Below are 17,384 nucleotides of genomic sequence, written 5' to 3' on the forward strand. Positions count from 1 at the left end.
TGTGTGTGTGTGCCCTTTATGCTTGGTAAAAGATATATATAAGTGCTAGCAATCATTATAGGGATGGAAATCTGAAGCACAGAATAAGGCAAATTAAGAAGGGCTGTAGATGACTAGTTGTATAATATCTGCCCGGATAGAGGGTGAAATTCAGCTAAAGTAGAGAGGGGTGGGGAACAAAAGCAAATACATGAGCACAGTAAGAATGAATTCAGAATTCATCAGTTGAAATTTGGGGGACAGAGATATGGGAGGGGTTAGAGATATAGGACAGCAAAAAGGAACAGAGTGAGTCTGGCTCAGGTGTAGACATGTGCCTCAGCAGCACACACACAGGAAGCTTGGATATGCCCTTATGGTCACAGCATCTTCCAAATGGGTCTTCAGCAACTCTGGCCCCTGGTCTGTTCCCCCAGCAAGAGCAGCTGGTCTAGGACAAAAACCTGAAAACTTTCTGAGGATTTTAAAAATACTATATTCTCTTGAGATATGTTACTGTAGATATCCAGACTAGATTAATTCATTCAATCATTCACTTATAAAATAGTCATTTGGCACTCACCATAGGCCAGGCTCTGTGCTGGAGGTACAGCAATAAACAGAGCTCAGAGTCCTACAGCTTACAGCATAGGAGGGAACATAATATCCCATGAAGGATGGACAATGGCAGGAAGACTTGCAAAGGAGAAGCAAAGTTGAAGCCCTGGGAAAGGGCTGGAGGAGCAGAGCTGACCTAGGCTGTGGTCAATCAAGGTAGGCTTCCTGGAGGAAACTACAAAGGCTGAGTGGAGGAACGCTGGGAGGGGGAGAAGGGAGAAGAGCATCTCAGGCACAGAGAACTGTGTGCTCAAAGGCCTGACAGCAAGAAAGAGAGCAGTGCTTGAGGAACGAAAGGATCCTAGTGTGGCTGGACAGGAGAAGGTGAGGGTGGAGGGGCCAGCAGGGCCATGCCAAGAGGCTGGTGCTTTTATACTCTGGGCAATGAGACTGAGTTTGTCACCTGCACACTGGATGACTGGATCTCACTCATACTGATGGATTTGCCCTCTCCTGTTTTGCTGGGGATAGGAGCCAGGCACTCTGAAGGGGAAGCAGGGGCCACGGTACCATCAGGGCAGAGGAGAATTCAAGAGCAAGGTGGGTCTGTATCAAGAGCAACTTCTTTGACTTCACAATTTTGCTTAGGGGCCTTGTATTCCTTAAACCACCACCAGGAAACCAAATCTCTGCATGGATGTGTTTTCAGTTTTTCATGACTGCACCCCATACAGCCTCAGAAATCCCGATTTTACTGTCCCGCCTTAGTTCCAAGTGCCTCCTAAAAGGCCCTAAAAAATGATGCCAGTGGACTATCTGAAAGTCATTAAAATGAAACAAACACAATTTCATGTTTCTCTTAGTTTCAGGCTACCTCTTGAAGGAGGCAATAGACCCAACTGGGTAGTTTTTCTACAACCCTCACACATACACATACACACACACATACACATATGGTGGTGCAGTGTCTCTGATGATGTACATCACTTGGTAATTGAAACCTTCAAATGATTGGCTTCGTTTTTAGCTAGGCTTTTGTTTTTGTTTTTGTTTTTTTTTTTTTTTTTTTGCAGTGCCATAGTGAAATATTTACTTAGCCCGTTGTCTTTTTGTGTGAACAGGATACGGTTTGCCCTGGCTTGAGGATGTGCTCTGTGTTGTTTGCTCATGACACTGTTCCTCCAAGCGTTTCCTGCTCTTCCACAACCCATCTCAGAACCAGAGAACCAGCAGGACTAAGGATTGAGTTGAAAAAAGTTGATGAATTTATGTTTCTTCTTCCATCTCTACTTCTTCTCCTGGAGGTATGAACAAATAATGAAACTGCTAAGGAGAAAGGCTGCTTGAAAGAAGGAGGCTGCACAATTGGACCTTGCAAATTCAAAATCTAGATCATTAGCCACAAATCTGAGTTGGAGGTGCTGAATATTCATTCATACGACTGTGCTCATAGCAGCAGCAAGATTTTTTGCTTGTCTCAATGAACAGTGTCCTGACGCCTTGAGACATTAGGTGCTTGCAGAACGTAGTCTGAGGTGACAACAAGGGAAGGAACTTGCCCTTCACCTCCAACACCACTCCAGAAAGCCCCACTGTCATGCAAAATTACATACACAATCTCATGCCACAAAATATAAACTAACCACTACATTTAAGAAGTTCGATTTCTCCCCCATAACTGTCCCCAGTGCTTTCGGAGCACATAGCGTATTTTTTCCTAATCTTAAAATTTAGCTTTAAAGTTCACTGTTAAATAACTAAGCAGGTTTTTAGTCAAGAGATACATGCTGAAGTTTAAGATACACAAAAACTTGAACAGTATTTGAGATCTTTTGCGAGGAATGAGCAAGCAATCAGATATTTGCCTTTTCATATTCTGTAGAATCATACAGCATCTTCTACATAGCTAGGGACTCAAGAATGTTGAAGCTCCAAGCTAAAGCATCTGTCAAATGTTTACGTAAGTAGAGGATATGGAGGGAAGCAAAAAAGTGGAGGGATATTCAGAGAGGTGACAACTCTGGAAAGGAAGAATAAAAAATTTTCAAGGAGGCAACAATTTCTACTGTCTGCAATCTGTCCAGGAGATTCACTGGGCTGGCCACTCCAGTTCTCCCCAGTTCGGTTGTGCTCCAGGGAAGACAGTGTTAGAGGACAAGAAGCAGGCTGGAAAGAAAGTAGAATGATTCCCTTAGACTGCATGGAATCTCAAACAAGTTTTACTTTTGTGCTATGTATACAAGAAGATCTATTTTCTTTCTCACTGAGGTCGTATCAGTAGATAAACCGTGATCTCTGTGGAAATCTTTTTCCTTATTTTTAAAGTTTACTACTCATTTTTTTTTTTTTGGTCCAACGCAGCTGTTCTGAATAAAGTTACTCAATATAGTTGGAAAAACTGTCATTTGATCCACTTCTCTCTTTATCAGAATTCTGCGTTTTCTTCTCCTTGAACAGCAAAAGTACTGTTGTAAAACAAAATTATTATTTAGGAACAAAAATCAGTTAACTTTCTCATCGTTGAAGGGAGATTGGTCAACAACGGTAGCTGTTTTCCACTGTCCTATTTTTAAGAACATGTAATATTATAGTTGTTTTCTCAGTGGTGGCTTAAAAAGGGAGCGTGGTAAGAACTCATTCTAAAACCACATTTCTTGGTGCTACAGATCAATTTACAAAAGGCAATTCTGTAGGCAATGTTATCTAAAAACATATGACTGTGAAAACAGACACATACCAATTATGGATCAAAGTTTAGGCTCTCCCTTCCTTGCATGGAAGTGAAGACGCGAAGGCGGAGGAGGCTCCCGAGGTTTCCGTAAGGGAAGCTCAAGGCGAAGGGAGGGAAGGACAGTGTGTCATGCGTTCCGGGCCGGAAGGGAGGTAGGGACGGGAAGGGGAAGCGAGGAAGGACGTCCGGCAGGAGGTGTAACGGGACGGAAGGAAGGAGGATGGCCGGGAAGGGAAGGCCGGGGAGAAGGAAGGAAGCCGAAGGGGGGGCGGGAAGGGGGGAAGGGAATGGAGATTCCTTTCCTTTCCTTTCCTTCCTTCCTTTCCTTCCTTCCTTCCTTCCTCCTTCCTCCCCCTCCTCCTTTCTCCTTTCCTTCCTTCCTTTCCTTTTCCTTCCTTTCCTTTCCTCCTCCTTTTCCTTTCCTTTCCTTTCCTTTCCTTTTCCCCTTTCCTTTCCTTTCCTTTCCTTTCCTTTCCTTTCCTTCCTTTCCTTTCCTTTCCTTTCCTTTCCTTTCCTTTCCTTTCCTTTCCTTTCCTTTCCTTTCCTTCCTTCTTTCCTTTCCTTTCTTTCCTTTCTTTCTTTCTTCTTTCCTTTCCTTTCTTTCTTCCTTTCTTCCTTTCTTTCCTTTCTTTCTTTCTTTCTTCTTTCTTTCCTTTCTTCTTTCCTTTCCTTTCTTTCCTTTCTTTCCTTTCTTCTTTCTTTCCTTTCCTTTCTTTCTTTCTTTCTTCTTTCTTTCTTTCTTCTTTCTTTCTTTCTTTCTTCTTTCTTTCTTTCTTTCTTTCTTTCTTTCTTTCTTTCTTTCTTTCTTTCTTTCTTTCCTTTCTTCCTTTTTTTGGCTTTGTAGAATAATCTTAGCCGAGCTTGTCTAGTGAGAGAAATCGCCTGACAGAAACCAGTAAACTAAATGCAGCACACTGATGCCCGTCATTAGAACACCTATGAATGGAGGATAGCACTGTGCAACTTAAAAACAGAAGGTCAAAGATTGCCTTTTAAGAAATGGAAACCTATATGTAGAAATAAATGTTGTCCTTTTCAAAGTATTGATAATTGTTTTGGGAGACTTTCCACTCATGCAGTCTTGCTATTTCTCCATGTCTTTTTGTTAGTTATTATTTTTAGCATTGTTTTTAAACTCTATGTGACACATTGTTTTGAATAGTCAATATGGGAGCCAATAGTATTCTTGAAGGATGGCTTTAGGCTTTAGAACAATAGACAGTTGTTTAGAGGTGAGTAAATCAGGTGTCAGGATCAGAAGAGTTTAGTACTGGGAATGGGCTCTCCTGAATTTGAGTCCAGCACTGTCATCAACTTGTAGTAAGATCATGGGTGAGTCAAACAACTGATGTGAGTCTCACTGGGGCAGTTACTCACTCATTCAGTCAGTCACTCAGTCATTCCTTAGAGGTGTACTGAGCTTTCACTATGGGGAGTGGATAACAGATGATGAGGGATGGAGTGATTACTCTAAATTTGTGTCCTAGGTTGGTGATTAATCTTTTTAAAAATTAAAAATAACAGACTAAGTTTACACTAGCATTAAGCAATAAGAATGATATTATTTTGGATGGCTTTTAAATCGTCATTGATGAAATTTTCCAAAGAAAATCTTTCGAACGACTATAGTTTTAGTAAGTAAAAATTCAACTTTTTTAATTGACAAAGGTGAAGGACCAGGCTCATTTCAGGTGCATTAGTTTGGTATCTGGATCCCTTCGCCCTTCACCTTCCCCTTCCCCTTCCCCTTCCCCTTTCCCTTTCCCTTTCCCTCCCTTCCTTTCTTTTCCTTTCCTTTCCTCCCCTCCAGTGGCTTGCAGTCCTAGTCATGCAGCAAATAATCTATGGTGTCTTTGAAAAGTACTGAAAAATATGTAGAGGCTTTTAAATATGTGGAGTCTTTTAAAAATTTTTTTTTTTTTTTTTTTTTTTTTTGAGTTGGAGTCTCTCAGTCACCCAGGCTAAAGTGAAGTAGCGCAAACTGTGCTCACTGCAACCTCTGCCTCCTGACTTCAAGCAATTCTCCAGCCTCAGCCTTCCGAGTAGCTGGGATTACAGGCATACGCCACCATGGCTGGCTAATTTTTGTATTTTTTTTTTTAGTAGAGACAGAAGTTTACCCTGTTGGCCAGGCTGGTCTCGAACTCATGACCTCAAGTGATCCGCCTGCCTCAGCCTTCCAAAGTGCTTGGATTACAAGTGTGAGCCACCATGCCCAGCCTAAAAGTACATACTTTAAAAAGTACACACAGGTGCTACATGCCAACCCTCTTCCTGAATTAGAATTTCCTGAGGAAGGTCTAAGTCATAGGCATTTAAAAAAAGAAACATGGGTCATTTGGACACACAATTCAGAATAAGAACCGGGTTTATAATAACCCCTTGTACTTTTAGAAATTTCTACCTTTATATTAGTGTATTATACCTACCTTTTCTCGTAAAACTTTCTTGTAGAAATGGGGTTTTGCTATTTTTCCCAGGCTGGTCTCGAACTCCTAGCCTCAAATAATTGGCCCTCCTTAGCCTCCCAAAGTGTTGGGATTACAGGCGTGAGCCACTGTGCCCGGCCCTAAACTTTCCTTTAAAAAATGTTATCTTAGCACATCTCATCAAATATAAATTCAATGAATATATGGAAATCTGATCCAGAGAGAATTTCTCCGTCTACTGAGTTGTAACATCTCTTTAATTGAGCATTTATTATGTAATCAATTCTGTGTTTGTTGTATGGGTGACTGACTATAAAAGAAAATTAGAATTCAGTCTCTAACCAAAATGACCAATTTCAGAAATTAGGGAAGATGTTGATAGTATTATGAAAGGGCATTCAGAATACTCAGATCTTCTGCAAGCCACAGCCACCCTTCCTCTTGAATCCCTGAGGATATAAACAGGGAATGCTGCAAGTTGTTAGGTGGGCTTTGTACCCGGACACCACTGACAATCGGAGGGTGATTCTGAGCTGGATCACAAAGCCTGGGCTAGACATTCAGAGTGAGCCTCTTCACAGTTCCTGGTCATCACCCCAAATTGTACTGCACTTTCGATGGCAACATGAAAGGAAGAAACCGGAAAAAAAGGAAATTGTCAGTGAGTAAGAGCACCAGAGAGCCATAAGCCTTCTAAGGGAGCAGCCCCTGACTCAGCCAGCTACCTTTGGTTTTGCATGGACACTTGAGGAGAAAAGGAGCAAGCACGCTCACCCAGCTTCCAACCAATGAGCTAGAGGGTAGGCTGGAATCCAATAAGTCCACAGTTACTTGTGAGGGGTGGCAGTCAAGGTGTGGGGTGGAAAATGGAACATTCCTACTCTAAAGCCTGCAGATGACAATCTGAATGAGCAAAGAGTAAGGAATTCCTTTTTGGGATTTGCAAAGCACTGTGCATATTTATACACTGAAGTTATTTACAACAACATATTTTAAGTGTCTGTTTTCTGCAATCCCTCCTACTCATTTTCTTTAGTGCTAACACAGTTCCTAGCACGCAGTAACCGTAATGCCTTATAAATGAATGAAAACTATCATATAAAACAATTACAGAATCCAAAACTATATAAATAATAACTGATGTGACACATATCACTCTATAGAAGTTCAAGAAAGACACAGTTCAATGGCCTCGATAGTTAGGAAAATCTTCACAGAGAAAGTGGGCTTGGGATAGATCCTTACACAGAGTAAACTTTTTATTTACATACATCTGACCTGGACTGTGGACTCTCTTTTTGGATGTTGGAGGAAAGTGACAATCAGCTGACACTTTGAAAGTTAACATAAATTGGAAATCTCTCCAAAGAACTTTAGTGGTCTATATGGTCAATATATAGATCACTTACTGGCATAATTAATTTCTCTTCTAGATGAGCATCCACAGAGGAAAGACTATTACAGAAAATGGTAAATAAAGTGAAAAAAATTTCTCTCATAGAGAGGAAGGGAGAAAAAATGCAAACTGTACATCAACTGAAGTGATTTTTTTTTTGGAAAACTAAGTGTTGCTTTTTTTTTTACATCATAATGTAATGTACTCATTAGAAGACAACAAAAATAGAGAGAAAAGGAAAATATCCACATCCCATGAGCAACCATTTTTACATCTCAGTGAGTTTTTCTAGGTGCTAGAAACTTCAGACAGCTTGCTTCAATAAACATTTCACATATCCTTCCTTTTCTTCTCTTAGGATACTTCCCCTGCTGTCTCTAAACAGAATGTGCACTAAGATTAAATTATTTTGGTTTAAAATATGGATTGCTTAGGTTTTAGAAACAGAACTTAAGCTAATGCTTGAACAGAAAATAATCCATGATGTTGAAAGAAATACTCCTTTCCAAAATTTACATGACATAGTCAGTGTCTCAGTATGGGCTGCCTATACAGCATTCTTTCTTTAGTTCATTCAATAAACATTTATTGAGTTCCTAATACTGCCAAGCAACCTGGTAGGCACTGGTGATGAAAAGGCAGGTTCCTGCCCATGAGGAGCAACTTGCTAATGGACAAAAAAACATGTTAAGTAAAAAATAGTTGTTGAGGAAGATTGCAAATGATTGACAGTCTTGGGATTCCTAAACTCTGGCCAGACTTTGTTTCTTTAGTATTAAGGTCTGCTGTCTTCTCAGGGGCCGACAAAAGGGTTGGGTATTTAGTCGGTCAGCTCTTCCCCCACTCACACAGCACCTTCTACTGGTCTGATTATACCTTTACTCCCCTGGGCAGAGGAGAAAATAAGTGACACTAGGAAGCCTTGTTTCCAAGGACTAGGGATAGGGAAGCGGCTGCAGGCTGGGTGAAAAGTTGAGGTCAGTCTGAGATAATGACCTGACCGAACCAGTAGGTCCACCCTGACACATACCAGAGTTACCTCAGAGATAAATAACCACAAGCCATGAGTGACCACCTGCTGTGCCAAGTCGGTGAGTGATCAGTTCCCAGCACATTTCCCAAGGCAGATGGTACCTGAGATTGACATCCTGTAGTAGAGTGCCTCTGCCCTGTGTGCCTGTCTGTGCCTTATACACAATTCTGTCCCAGCATGTGTCATGCTTTATGACACCTCCCTGATGATGCATCTGTCTCCCTTCAGTCGAATGTGAGCTCCTTGAGGGCAGGAACCTGCCTTTTTGTCACCAGTGCCTCCCAGGTTGCTTGGCAATATCAGGCACTCCCTAAATGTTTCTTGAATGAACTAAAGAAAGAATGCTTTGTAAGCAGTTTACTACTGAGAAGAAATAAAACGAAAAGGCAAAAGTTAGTCTTTAGAAAATGAATGCTTCCTTTTGCCTTAAGGGACGGCAGGTGTTGAGCTTAACTTGGGATGTGTCCTGGCAGGTTTTTAGAGGATTTAATCATGAGGGTTCACCCCAAACATAACTACATCAGGAATGTTAAAAAAAAAAAACAAAACATGTTTTAAGTGCTTTACAGGTGCTTCTGACCTGCATGTCTGGCTAAAAACCGGTGCATATAAGTATCTATTAACATACCACTTAATTTTATGATTTAGGTTAATAAAGGAGCAACGAAAATTCCAGGTATAATTAAATAGTTGAGCATGGCACTTAACTGATACAAATACATCTCAGCTAAAAGTAGTACCGATTATTAAAAGGCATCTGGCATTTTTTCATATGCCAAATTGCAAAAGCATTGTAAATAGACACCCTTATAAAATACCTCTCCTGCCCTAGAATGGTTTCATATCTTCCCAAGTAAGTTGACAAAAACATTCTGTTATTCAGCTTTCTTGTCTTTTTGGAAATGAACTCACTGCTCACTTGTCATTTCTAACGCTTTCTTTTGCTCCTGCAAGTCTGTTATTGTAGAGATGAGGATGCCCATAGGCTGTGCTGAGTGAGATTCATCTGGGTTACTGCCTAAGTCAGGGAACCTTCACTTTTAAGAGACAGAAATAACTCACTTAAAGAAAAGGAATATTTACTGACTTGGTTATGTATTAACCATTCAACAAGTAAGGATTGAGCCTCTAAGTGTGTGTCAGCTATGGTGATGCGGAGCTAAACAAGACAGTCTTCTGCCTTGGGATGTTCAGGATGAGTCTGCTTCAGCTGTAATTATTTTCTGAGGTTCAAATAATGTCATCAAGCCTCTCTCTCTCTTTCTTTCCCCTTCCCCACTCCATCTTTTTGGTTATTTTGGCCTGTTTCTCTTTGTACATTGGCCTTATTCTCTACTGTCATAGAAAGACTGTCTTCAAGTAGTGGGAAAGGAAGCCCACCATTGGTAGCTCCCCTTCCAAAAGGAAGAAAGGCCTACACCCTTCACCCCAGAATCCTTGTCTCATGCCTGGTGGAAGGGTTCTCATTCATCCTGCTCTGGCTTAGTCCTCCCTGTGCCCAACCCTTAACCCCAGGGTAGAGATGCCAAGTTTGGCCAGGCCAGGCCCCAGGGCCTGCTGTTACGGTCATGAAGTGGGCAGCAGTCCCATAGATCATGTTGGTGTGGGTAAGGGATCTTTCCACAATATAAAGAGAGATTTTTAGGCCCCCAAAACGATGTCCAATACACCATGTGTGAGATTTTAGGGAGGAAAACATTAGGGAAATGTAAACATTTTCTTGCCAAGATCTGACTAAATGTAGCTTAATGTTAGATTATTGAAACATTGTTTTTGATACACCAGCAATTCAGTGACTTCTATGAGATCATTTGAAATCAGTTGGGGAAATCCAATGTGAATTTCCTACTTATTTTGATGTAACTGTCATGAGGTGCACGGCAAAAGCTCAGAAATAAAACGGCAGACTTTTTATGATTGGCTGGGGTGGACAACATAGCATTTGAGTATAGTCACTTCCCTGCACCAGCAGGTGGGGTCAGAGGTAGAATGAGGGGAATGGGCTAACAGTGCACTTATAGAAGAAAGAGCACTGCACTATGTTCCTGTAGGGATCATTCTGGAAAAGTCTCAATTAGAGTTAGGTGTGAGTGCAGAGAGTGGTGGTGAGGAAAAGTAAAATGATATTGTGAAGCAAAGCACTAATTCAGCAGTTGAAACTTCAGTGATACCAGGCAGTGAGTGTAAGAGAAGAACAGGGAGGATGATAGTTTTTGTGGAGAGTATAGGAAGAGAAAGAATGAAGACAAGATTGCCGAAGAGAAATTTTACAGAAAGATAATGCATAGGAAGGGAAAACTGAATAGGAAAAGAGGGCAGGGCTGGGATACTGGCTAACAGTGACTGATTATTTACCCACATCAGGAAATGTTCTCCATGTTTGCATCAACTATTATACTTATAGTTCATAGCAACCTTCTGAGGTAGGTACTTGTAATATTCACATTTTCAGAGAGGAAGCTGAGGCTTAGAGAGGTTAAGGAACGTGTCCACAATCGCAGCTGGTAAGAATTAGAGCTGAGATTGGGACTCAGGCAGTCTGGGCTCAGCATCTGTACTCATAACCACATAAAAATGAAAGAATTCATAGAAGTGTAGGGGAAAAAGAACATGGCCCACAAGCCTTTGTCATAGGGCCAAAGATGTCTTTAAAGGTGGTAATGACTAGATATGGAACCAAATACAGGGAAGTAAGTCCATGGAAACATGCATATTATACAAATGATCAAAGATGTCAGTCTGGCTTAGAGTCAGACAATGACTCAGCTATTCTAACTAAAGAAGAGGATTACTGGTCAAAATGAAAATCTTATAGTATATGTGTGACACAGGGTGTTTAATGTTATTACTTAGAAAGCCTAATTATAATTCATCCTTGTGTCCTGGTTGAGTTACTCCTAAAGACAACTCTCCAAACAAAATAAAAATAGACAGACAAAATATGCAGTTCAAAGATTTTAAAGAAATGTTGTTTGTATAAGAAATGTCTGAATCCAGATCACACCATGACTATTTAGAATTTATAAATATTTATTAAAGCCATATTATGACCTTTGCACTGTGCTAGGCACCATGGGACCAATGGTGATTGAGAAAGCATTGTTTCTACACTCATGGGACTTACGGTCAGGACTCTAGACAGCCTTTGTTCTCACTAACCTGGTATGTGGCAGGGATGTCTGTCCACACAGCACTGTATTCTCTTAACCTGTCTGATTGCCTGTATGTGCAATGTACTCATGCAATTTTTTTGTACAGTAAAAAATCTAAGTCATTCAGCTAAGATAAAATGTAAGTGGAAAGGGCACTGAATTTAGAGCAAGAAGATCTAGGATTTTTTTTTTTTTTAATGTAACCTGAAAAGGTTACTTAGCCACTCTGAAGAAATTCCAACTTCACATGGTTTTGGTCAGATTTAAAGAAATAATATGTAAGAGTACTTTGTAGCCTATAAAGATACATAAACCTTTCTGTAAATAAGTTGTCACTGTAATTATAATTTACAGAAAATATGTTTTTGCCTATTTTAGAGGAATTTTTCGAAAATGTTTTATTAAAACTTACCTGTGCTTTCAAGATATAGCAATAAAATGTGCTGTGGGATAGGATATGAAAGCAGAATGTCTCTATATCCCAAAACTGCATTATTGAGAAGAAAAATACTGATCCTACATTCATATGTACGTATCTAGGAACTCTCAGCTGTCTTTCTCCCACCCTGCAAACTCAACTGCATTCTATATAGTCTTACATTCTTTCCTCCCACCTCAGCCTGTGAAGAACTTTCCTCTAAGACTCTCCCACCTCAAGGAACTTGTCTGATCAAATGTCCCCTCCCTCAGGCATCTCTATCACTTTTTACCTCAGCACACAGGCATACTCAAGTGTCTTCCATTAAAAAAAAAAAAAAAAAGACAAACCATTTCTTGACTTTATATGTCCCTTTAGCTGCAGCTTTTTCTCTTTCCTTCCCTTCACAGCTAAGTGTCTTGATAGATTCCTTTACCTGTATTCTCCTCCTTTTTCACCTCCTATTCATTCTTAAACCCATCAAAATCTTGTGCCAGATTGTTCTGGAAAAGGTAACCAATGACCACCTTGTCATTAAAGTCTGTGGATACCTTATATTTACTTCATGTGATTTCTCTGTGGAGTTCAAGGACAGAGTGAATTTGAGGCACTTTTGGAACTTTTATATGGAGATGTGGATAGGTATTTGCATTTGCAGACCTAGAGCTAAGGAGAGAAGTCTGGCCTCCTAAGATAGATAGATTTGGGAGTCTTCAGTGAAGCCATGGAACATGTAGTGTAAGAAGAAAGAGGCTGAAGAAAGGAATCATGAAGTTTACCAACGTTTAGGAGATCAGCAAAAGAAGAACCATCTGTGAAGAAACTTGAGAAGGAGGATATGATGATTTAAAAATATACCTTTAATACCCTTTGATTTTTTGGTATGCTTCCTTTCAATAGATGGATCTTATTCTCCCCTTGCATGTGGGCTGGGCTTTGTGACTTGATTTTAAAGAGCTGAATAACTCAAGTGTTGCTAAGTGATTTCTGGGGCTGTATCATGCAAAGAATTGCATTTGCCTTGTTTTCTCAATCTCGGAATCAGTTATTCTAAAGTCAGCCACCATGTTGTGAGGATACTCAAGCAGCCCTGTGGATAGGCCATCTGGAAAGGAAGCAAGATGCACTAGCCACCTGGGAAGCAGATCTTCCTGCTTCAACTAAGACGGGATCCTCCTGATCGCAGGCCTCCAGTCTTTAAGTCTTTCATCAGAGAGTCGAGAGATAACAGGAAGAAACAAACCATCCCTGCTGTGTGCCGTTTGAATATTTGACCCACAGAAACCATGAAATAATAATTATTGTTTCAAACCACTAAATGTTGGGGTGATTTGTTATTGTAGCAATAGATAATTAATGCAGAGGATCTAGAATGGCAGTAGAGGCATTAGGAGAGTTTGGTGAGATAACTTAAATTTGCAAAAAACCTCCTACTTGTTCTATTGTTAGTTACTGAGGGACATCCAGTGACTCCCTGTATTTCTCTTTTATTTTACTTTAAAAAATTGAGATGTCATTATATACAGTAACATGCACAGATCGTAAGTGTTGTTCAGTGACTTTTGACAACTAACACCCATGTGATCACCCCCTAAGATATAGAAGACTTACTTCCATCACCCAGAAAGTCACCTCTTACTCTTTTCGAAACAATTCTCTCATCCCAACTTCACAATCACTTTTTAAATTACGGTGGATTCATTTTGCCTTCTAAAATTTTTATATAAATGGAATTATGCAGTATGTATTATTTTGTGTCTGGTTTCTTTCACTCAGCACATTGTTAATGAGATTTATCCAAGTCATTGCCTGCATCAATAGTTCACCCCTTTTCTTATTAGCAAGTGGTATTCCACTGTATGAATATGCCACAATTTGTTTATCCATTCTTCTCCTGTATTTCTCAATTAAAATACAGTTAGTTATTTCTACAGTATCATATACAGTGGAAAAATCAAAATTTCATGTAGAAAAATTTGGTATTATAAATAGCACCTTAAAAATAGGTGAAATGCATGATTAAATGATTGAGATTTATCATTTCTATAGTTCTCCAGAGAATGAAAAAGTTAAGCCAGGTATGGTGGCATGTGTCTATAGTCCTAGCTGCTCAGGAGGCTGAGCTGGGAGGATTGTTTGAGCACAGGTTTGAGTCCAGCCTGAGCAACATAGTGAGACCCCATCTCCAGGGGAAAAAAGAGAGAGAGAGAATGAGAAAGTCATAAGCCCTTTGTTGACCATAAAGATTGCATTGTCCATACGATATTTAACTTGAAAATACAAACTGCCAAGCAAAAATTATAAATGGGTCAATTCTGCTGAGAAAAAATTGAGCCCAAAGACACATTTAGAATTAATGACAGAAATAAAGAAAATTGAAAAAAAAATAGGAGTTGCTTTAATTTGTTCTACACACATACTCACACACAAATACACACACAGAGGTCAGCAATATCCCTAGAGTCATTTTAGGTATGGAGGCCAGCAAGGCATATGGGGGCAGCAGTCCTGCATATCACAAATGAATTCCTAATTGTTTTCGGCAGAGTATTTGATACTTCTTTAAATCGAATCTAATTGAACACTTTAGATATATTTAGTTACATATGAAAAAGGCTTGATATAAACCTTGGAAATGTAATAATTTTTTTCTTAAATCCCTTTTTGTTCTTGGGGAATGTAAGATCATGTGTTTGAGAATATGTTGGTTTAAAGATTATTTCTACTTGGGTTTCCTAAGGACATTTTGTTAATCACACTAGTTTTAAAGAGTTATCATCTTCCCCGTTCTGAACTTCTGATGCATAAATACTTGACAATAATGTTAAGTTTGAGATGGACTGCAAAGATAGAGATACTGGCTTGATTTTGTTTTCTCCCCCAAGAGGATCAAAATAATCTAAACCATATATTAACTACTCTTCTGCAATTTCTAATTTACAATCTTTGTCAGTTTTGAATTATGGAAGCAGCCAAGAGTATCCGAAAACACTTTGTTCCTACTGTGCCTTTTTTCCCGGTAATATAAATATCTGAAGAGGTTATTGCTTAACCTATAAAATAGTGACATCATAATTTATGAATACTGAAAAACCTGGTTCATTTCTGTTAAACTCTGTGATGAGCTAGACGTGATGATTTTTTTCTCAGTGGAAAGTACATGTAAAAGGAAATTTTATTTGTTGTATCCGTAATGAGAGTCTGATCTATTTTAGCCTTGATTACTCTCTATCACTATTTGACAGTAACTTTTCTTTGTTTTTACTTTCCGATATCAATTAAGTGGAAATGACATCCTCGTCACTATCAACTCATGGTGTTACCAAAGACCAGGCCTCCTTAAACACAGACTCAACCATGCTGTTGGGAAACTGAGCAGGTATGAGTTTCCCTAGACCACCAAAGGCTGAAAATTGTAGTCTGCAGTTGTAATCAGACTAGAAGAATTTCAATACATCTGGGATGTTGTTCATTTACATTGCTTTCATTTGTAACGTGTCTCAGTAAGGCAATCAAAAGTAAGCTTTTTAAAAAAGAATATGTGTACAACTGTTTTACAACTGTAAGCCACTACTTGTGAAACTCAGAAGACAAATGTACAGCAATATCCTATTATCTTGTTTGACTATTTAAACTTACATATAATTTAAGGTTTTGAGGAAAAGGCTAAAAATGTTTCACTTCGAATTACATGGCAGTTTGGCAGTATGGTCAGCAAATAGAGCTTGTATCTAGTTATAAACTAGTACTAATGGAATAATGGTCTCCTTTGGCCATTAAATATATATTATGGTGATGAATCAAGATATTTTTGTATAGTACTCATCTTTAGGTCTAAGTTTGTAATTAACGCTGTTATAGATACTATGCTACCCATGATAATTAAATTGTTTAAAATCACAATTTAAAGTCTAGCCACTTGTTTGCCTGTAGGCAATATACATACAGGAAATAATTAATGAAACAGTTAATCTTCTAGACCATTGGCTTTGGAGTTCACATCTGGTTCCACTTACCCCCATTCATAAGTAGGTGAGTGACTTTAATCCAATTACTTAATAATTCTGATACTTGAATTTTTTCATCTTTAAAAGTGGAAACTATAATTATCAGGTGGTTATAAGGGGTGACAGTAAAATATGTAAAGCACCGGTCATGTGTTTGTTACAGAATACTTGGCAATAGGTAGCTAATAACAACACATACTTGATTCCAGATAGTCAGTTGACTTTCTATAAATATTTACTGTATTTACATGGGAAAACCAAGCATTTTCTTGTTTTGTCATTTGGGTTCTTCTCAGTCAGGCCCAAGTCAGGTGGGTATCTTGTTATAATGCCAGTTTTTGTCTGTTCACAATAGAAACCCCTTGTGGTGTGATGGCCCCAAAGCTGACCATAACCTTGCTTCAGCCACTCTGTTTCTCTGGTGAGAGTGAGTGCTGTTTCTACTGCCTCTGCATGGAACTGGGATGTGTGGTTTAGATTCTGTTTTCTAAGCAAATGTATTTGTTCCATGAACCATTATTTTTCTCACTGGTCCAGAAGGAAGGCATAAGGAGAACACCGAAGATCATAACATAAGTAAGGGTGAAGTACATACTTTTTGTCTTCAAAGTTACTTTTGTGGGGACTTGGCAGTTTACAAAAAGAGCTGATGATGATTAGTTTCTAATTCTAAAGCAAACAGCAGGGAGTTGGACTTTCTTTAAATTTGCTGATAGCGAACAACCTAGGAGTAGCCTTTATCCTAACATCTTGGCAACGTCACTTTTTTTTGAATCTAGCTTTCTGAATGTTACAATGACCATACCAAAGGAGATATAAATACCCCCAAAGTGATGGGATCATTTTTTAGTGGTTTCACTGAAATTTGCTCTAAGTGCTACTGAGTAGAGGTATGCGGGAATAAGAATAATCAGTTTTATTGATTTCTTCTGTGACTTTGGGCCAGGACCAAGTCTATTTTGAACATCTTTATATCCTAGCACATTGTAGGCGCTTTAAAAATAACTCTTAAATATTGACTGAGTAAAAGTGTCTGTCTCTAAGATGGACAATCCAATCCCCCTAAGCACTGTTGTGGAGATGAGTGAAGACTAACTAGGAGTCTTGCTTTGTCGCCCAGGCTGGAGTGCAGTGCCCTGATCGCGGCTCACTACAACCTCCGCCTCCCGGGTTCAAGTGATTCTCCTGCCTCAGCCTCCCAAGTAGCTGGGACTACAGGCGCATGCCACCATGCCTGGCTAATTTTTGTATTTTTAGTGGAGACAAGGTTTCACCATGTTGGCCAGGCTGGTCTTGAACTCCTGATCTTGTGATCCGCCCACCTCAGCCTTCCAAAGTGCTGGGATTACAGGCATGAGCCATCGCGCCCGGCCAACAGAGCTTTTAAAAACAAATACATGTGAGAGGCCAGGTGCATGATGGCTCTCGTCTGTAATCCCAGCACTTTGGGAAGCTGAAGCAGCAGAATCCCTTGAAACCAGGAGTTCAAGACCAGCTTGGACAACATAATGAGATGTCATCTCTATGAAAAAATAAAAAAAATTAGCCAGGTGTGTTGGCGATTGCCTGTAGTCCCAGCCACCTGGGAGACTGAGGAGAGAGAAGCTATTGAGTCGAGGAGTCCGAGGCTGCAGTGAGCTAGGATGGTGACACTGTACTCCAGCCTGGGCAACACAGTGAG

General features: G+C 39.7%; 1 protein-coding gene across 8 annotated transcripts in view; it reads left to right on the plus strand.

Moving 5' to 3' along the window:
- SSPN (sarcospan) overlaps positions 1–17,384 on the plus strand; it is a 114,646-nt gene that overhangs the window by 58,986 nt on the left and 38,276 nt on the right. For 4 of the 8 annotated variants that reach the window (XM_030939062.1, XM_030939064.1, XM_030939063.1 and 1 more), the window contains one exon: positions 1,659–1,841. The exons of 2 other annotated variants lie outside the window; for them this stretch is intronic. In XM_030939062.1, coding sequence (XP_030794922.1) covers positions 1,683–1,841 — 159 coding nt within the window. In that variant the 5' untranslated portion in view covers positions 1,659–1,682. Of the gene's footprint in view, positions 1–1,658; positions 1,842–14,979; positions 15,076–15,683; positions 15,729–17,384 lie in introns of those variants that run through there. 2 more of the 8 variants (XM_030939065.1, XM_030939068.1) reach the window with 2 other exon arrangements.

This window comes from Rhinopithecus roxellana, chromosome 10 (assembly GCF_007565055.1).
Source record: "Rhinopithecus roxellana isolate Shanxi Qingling chromosome 10, ASM756505v1, whole genome shotgun sequence".
Lineage (NCBI taxonomy): Eukaryota > Metazoa > Chordata > Mammalia > Primates > Cercopithecidae > Rhinopithecus > Rhinopithecus roxellana.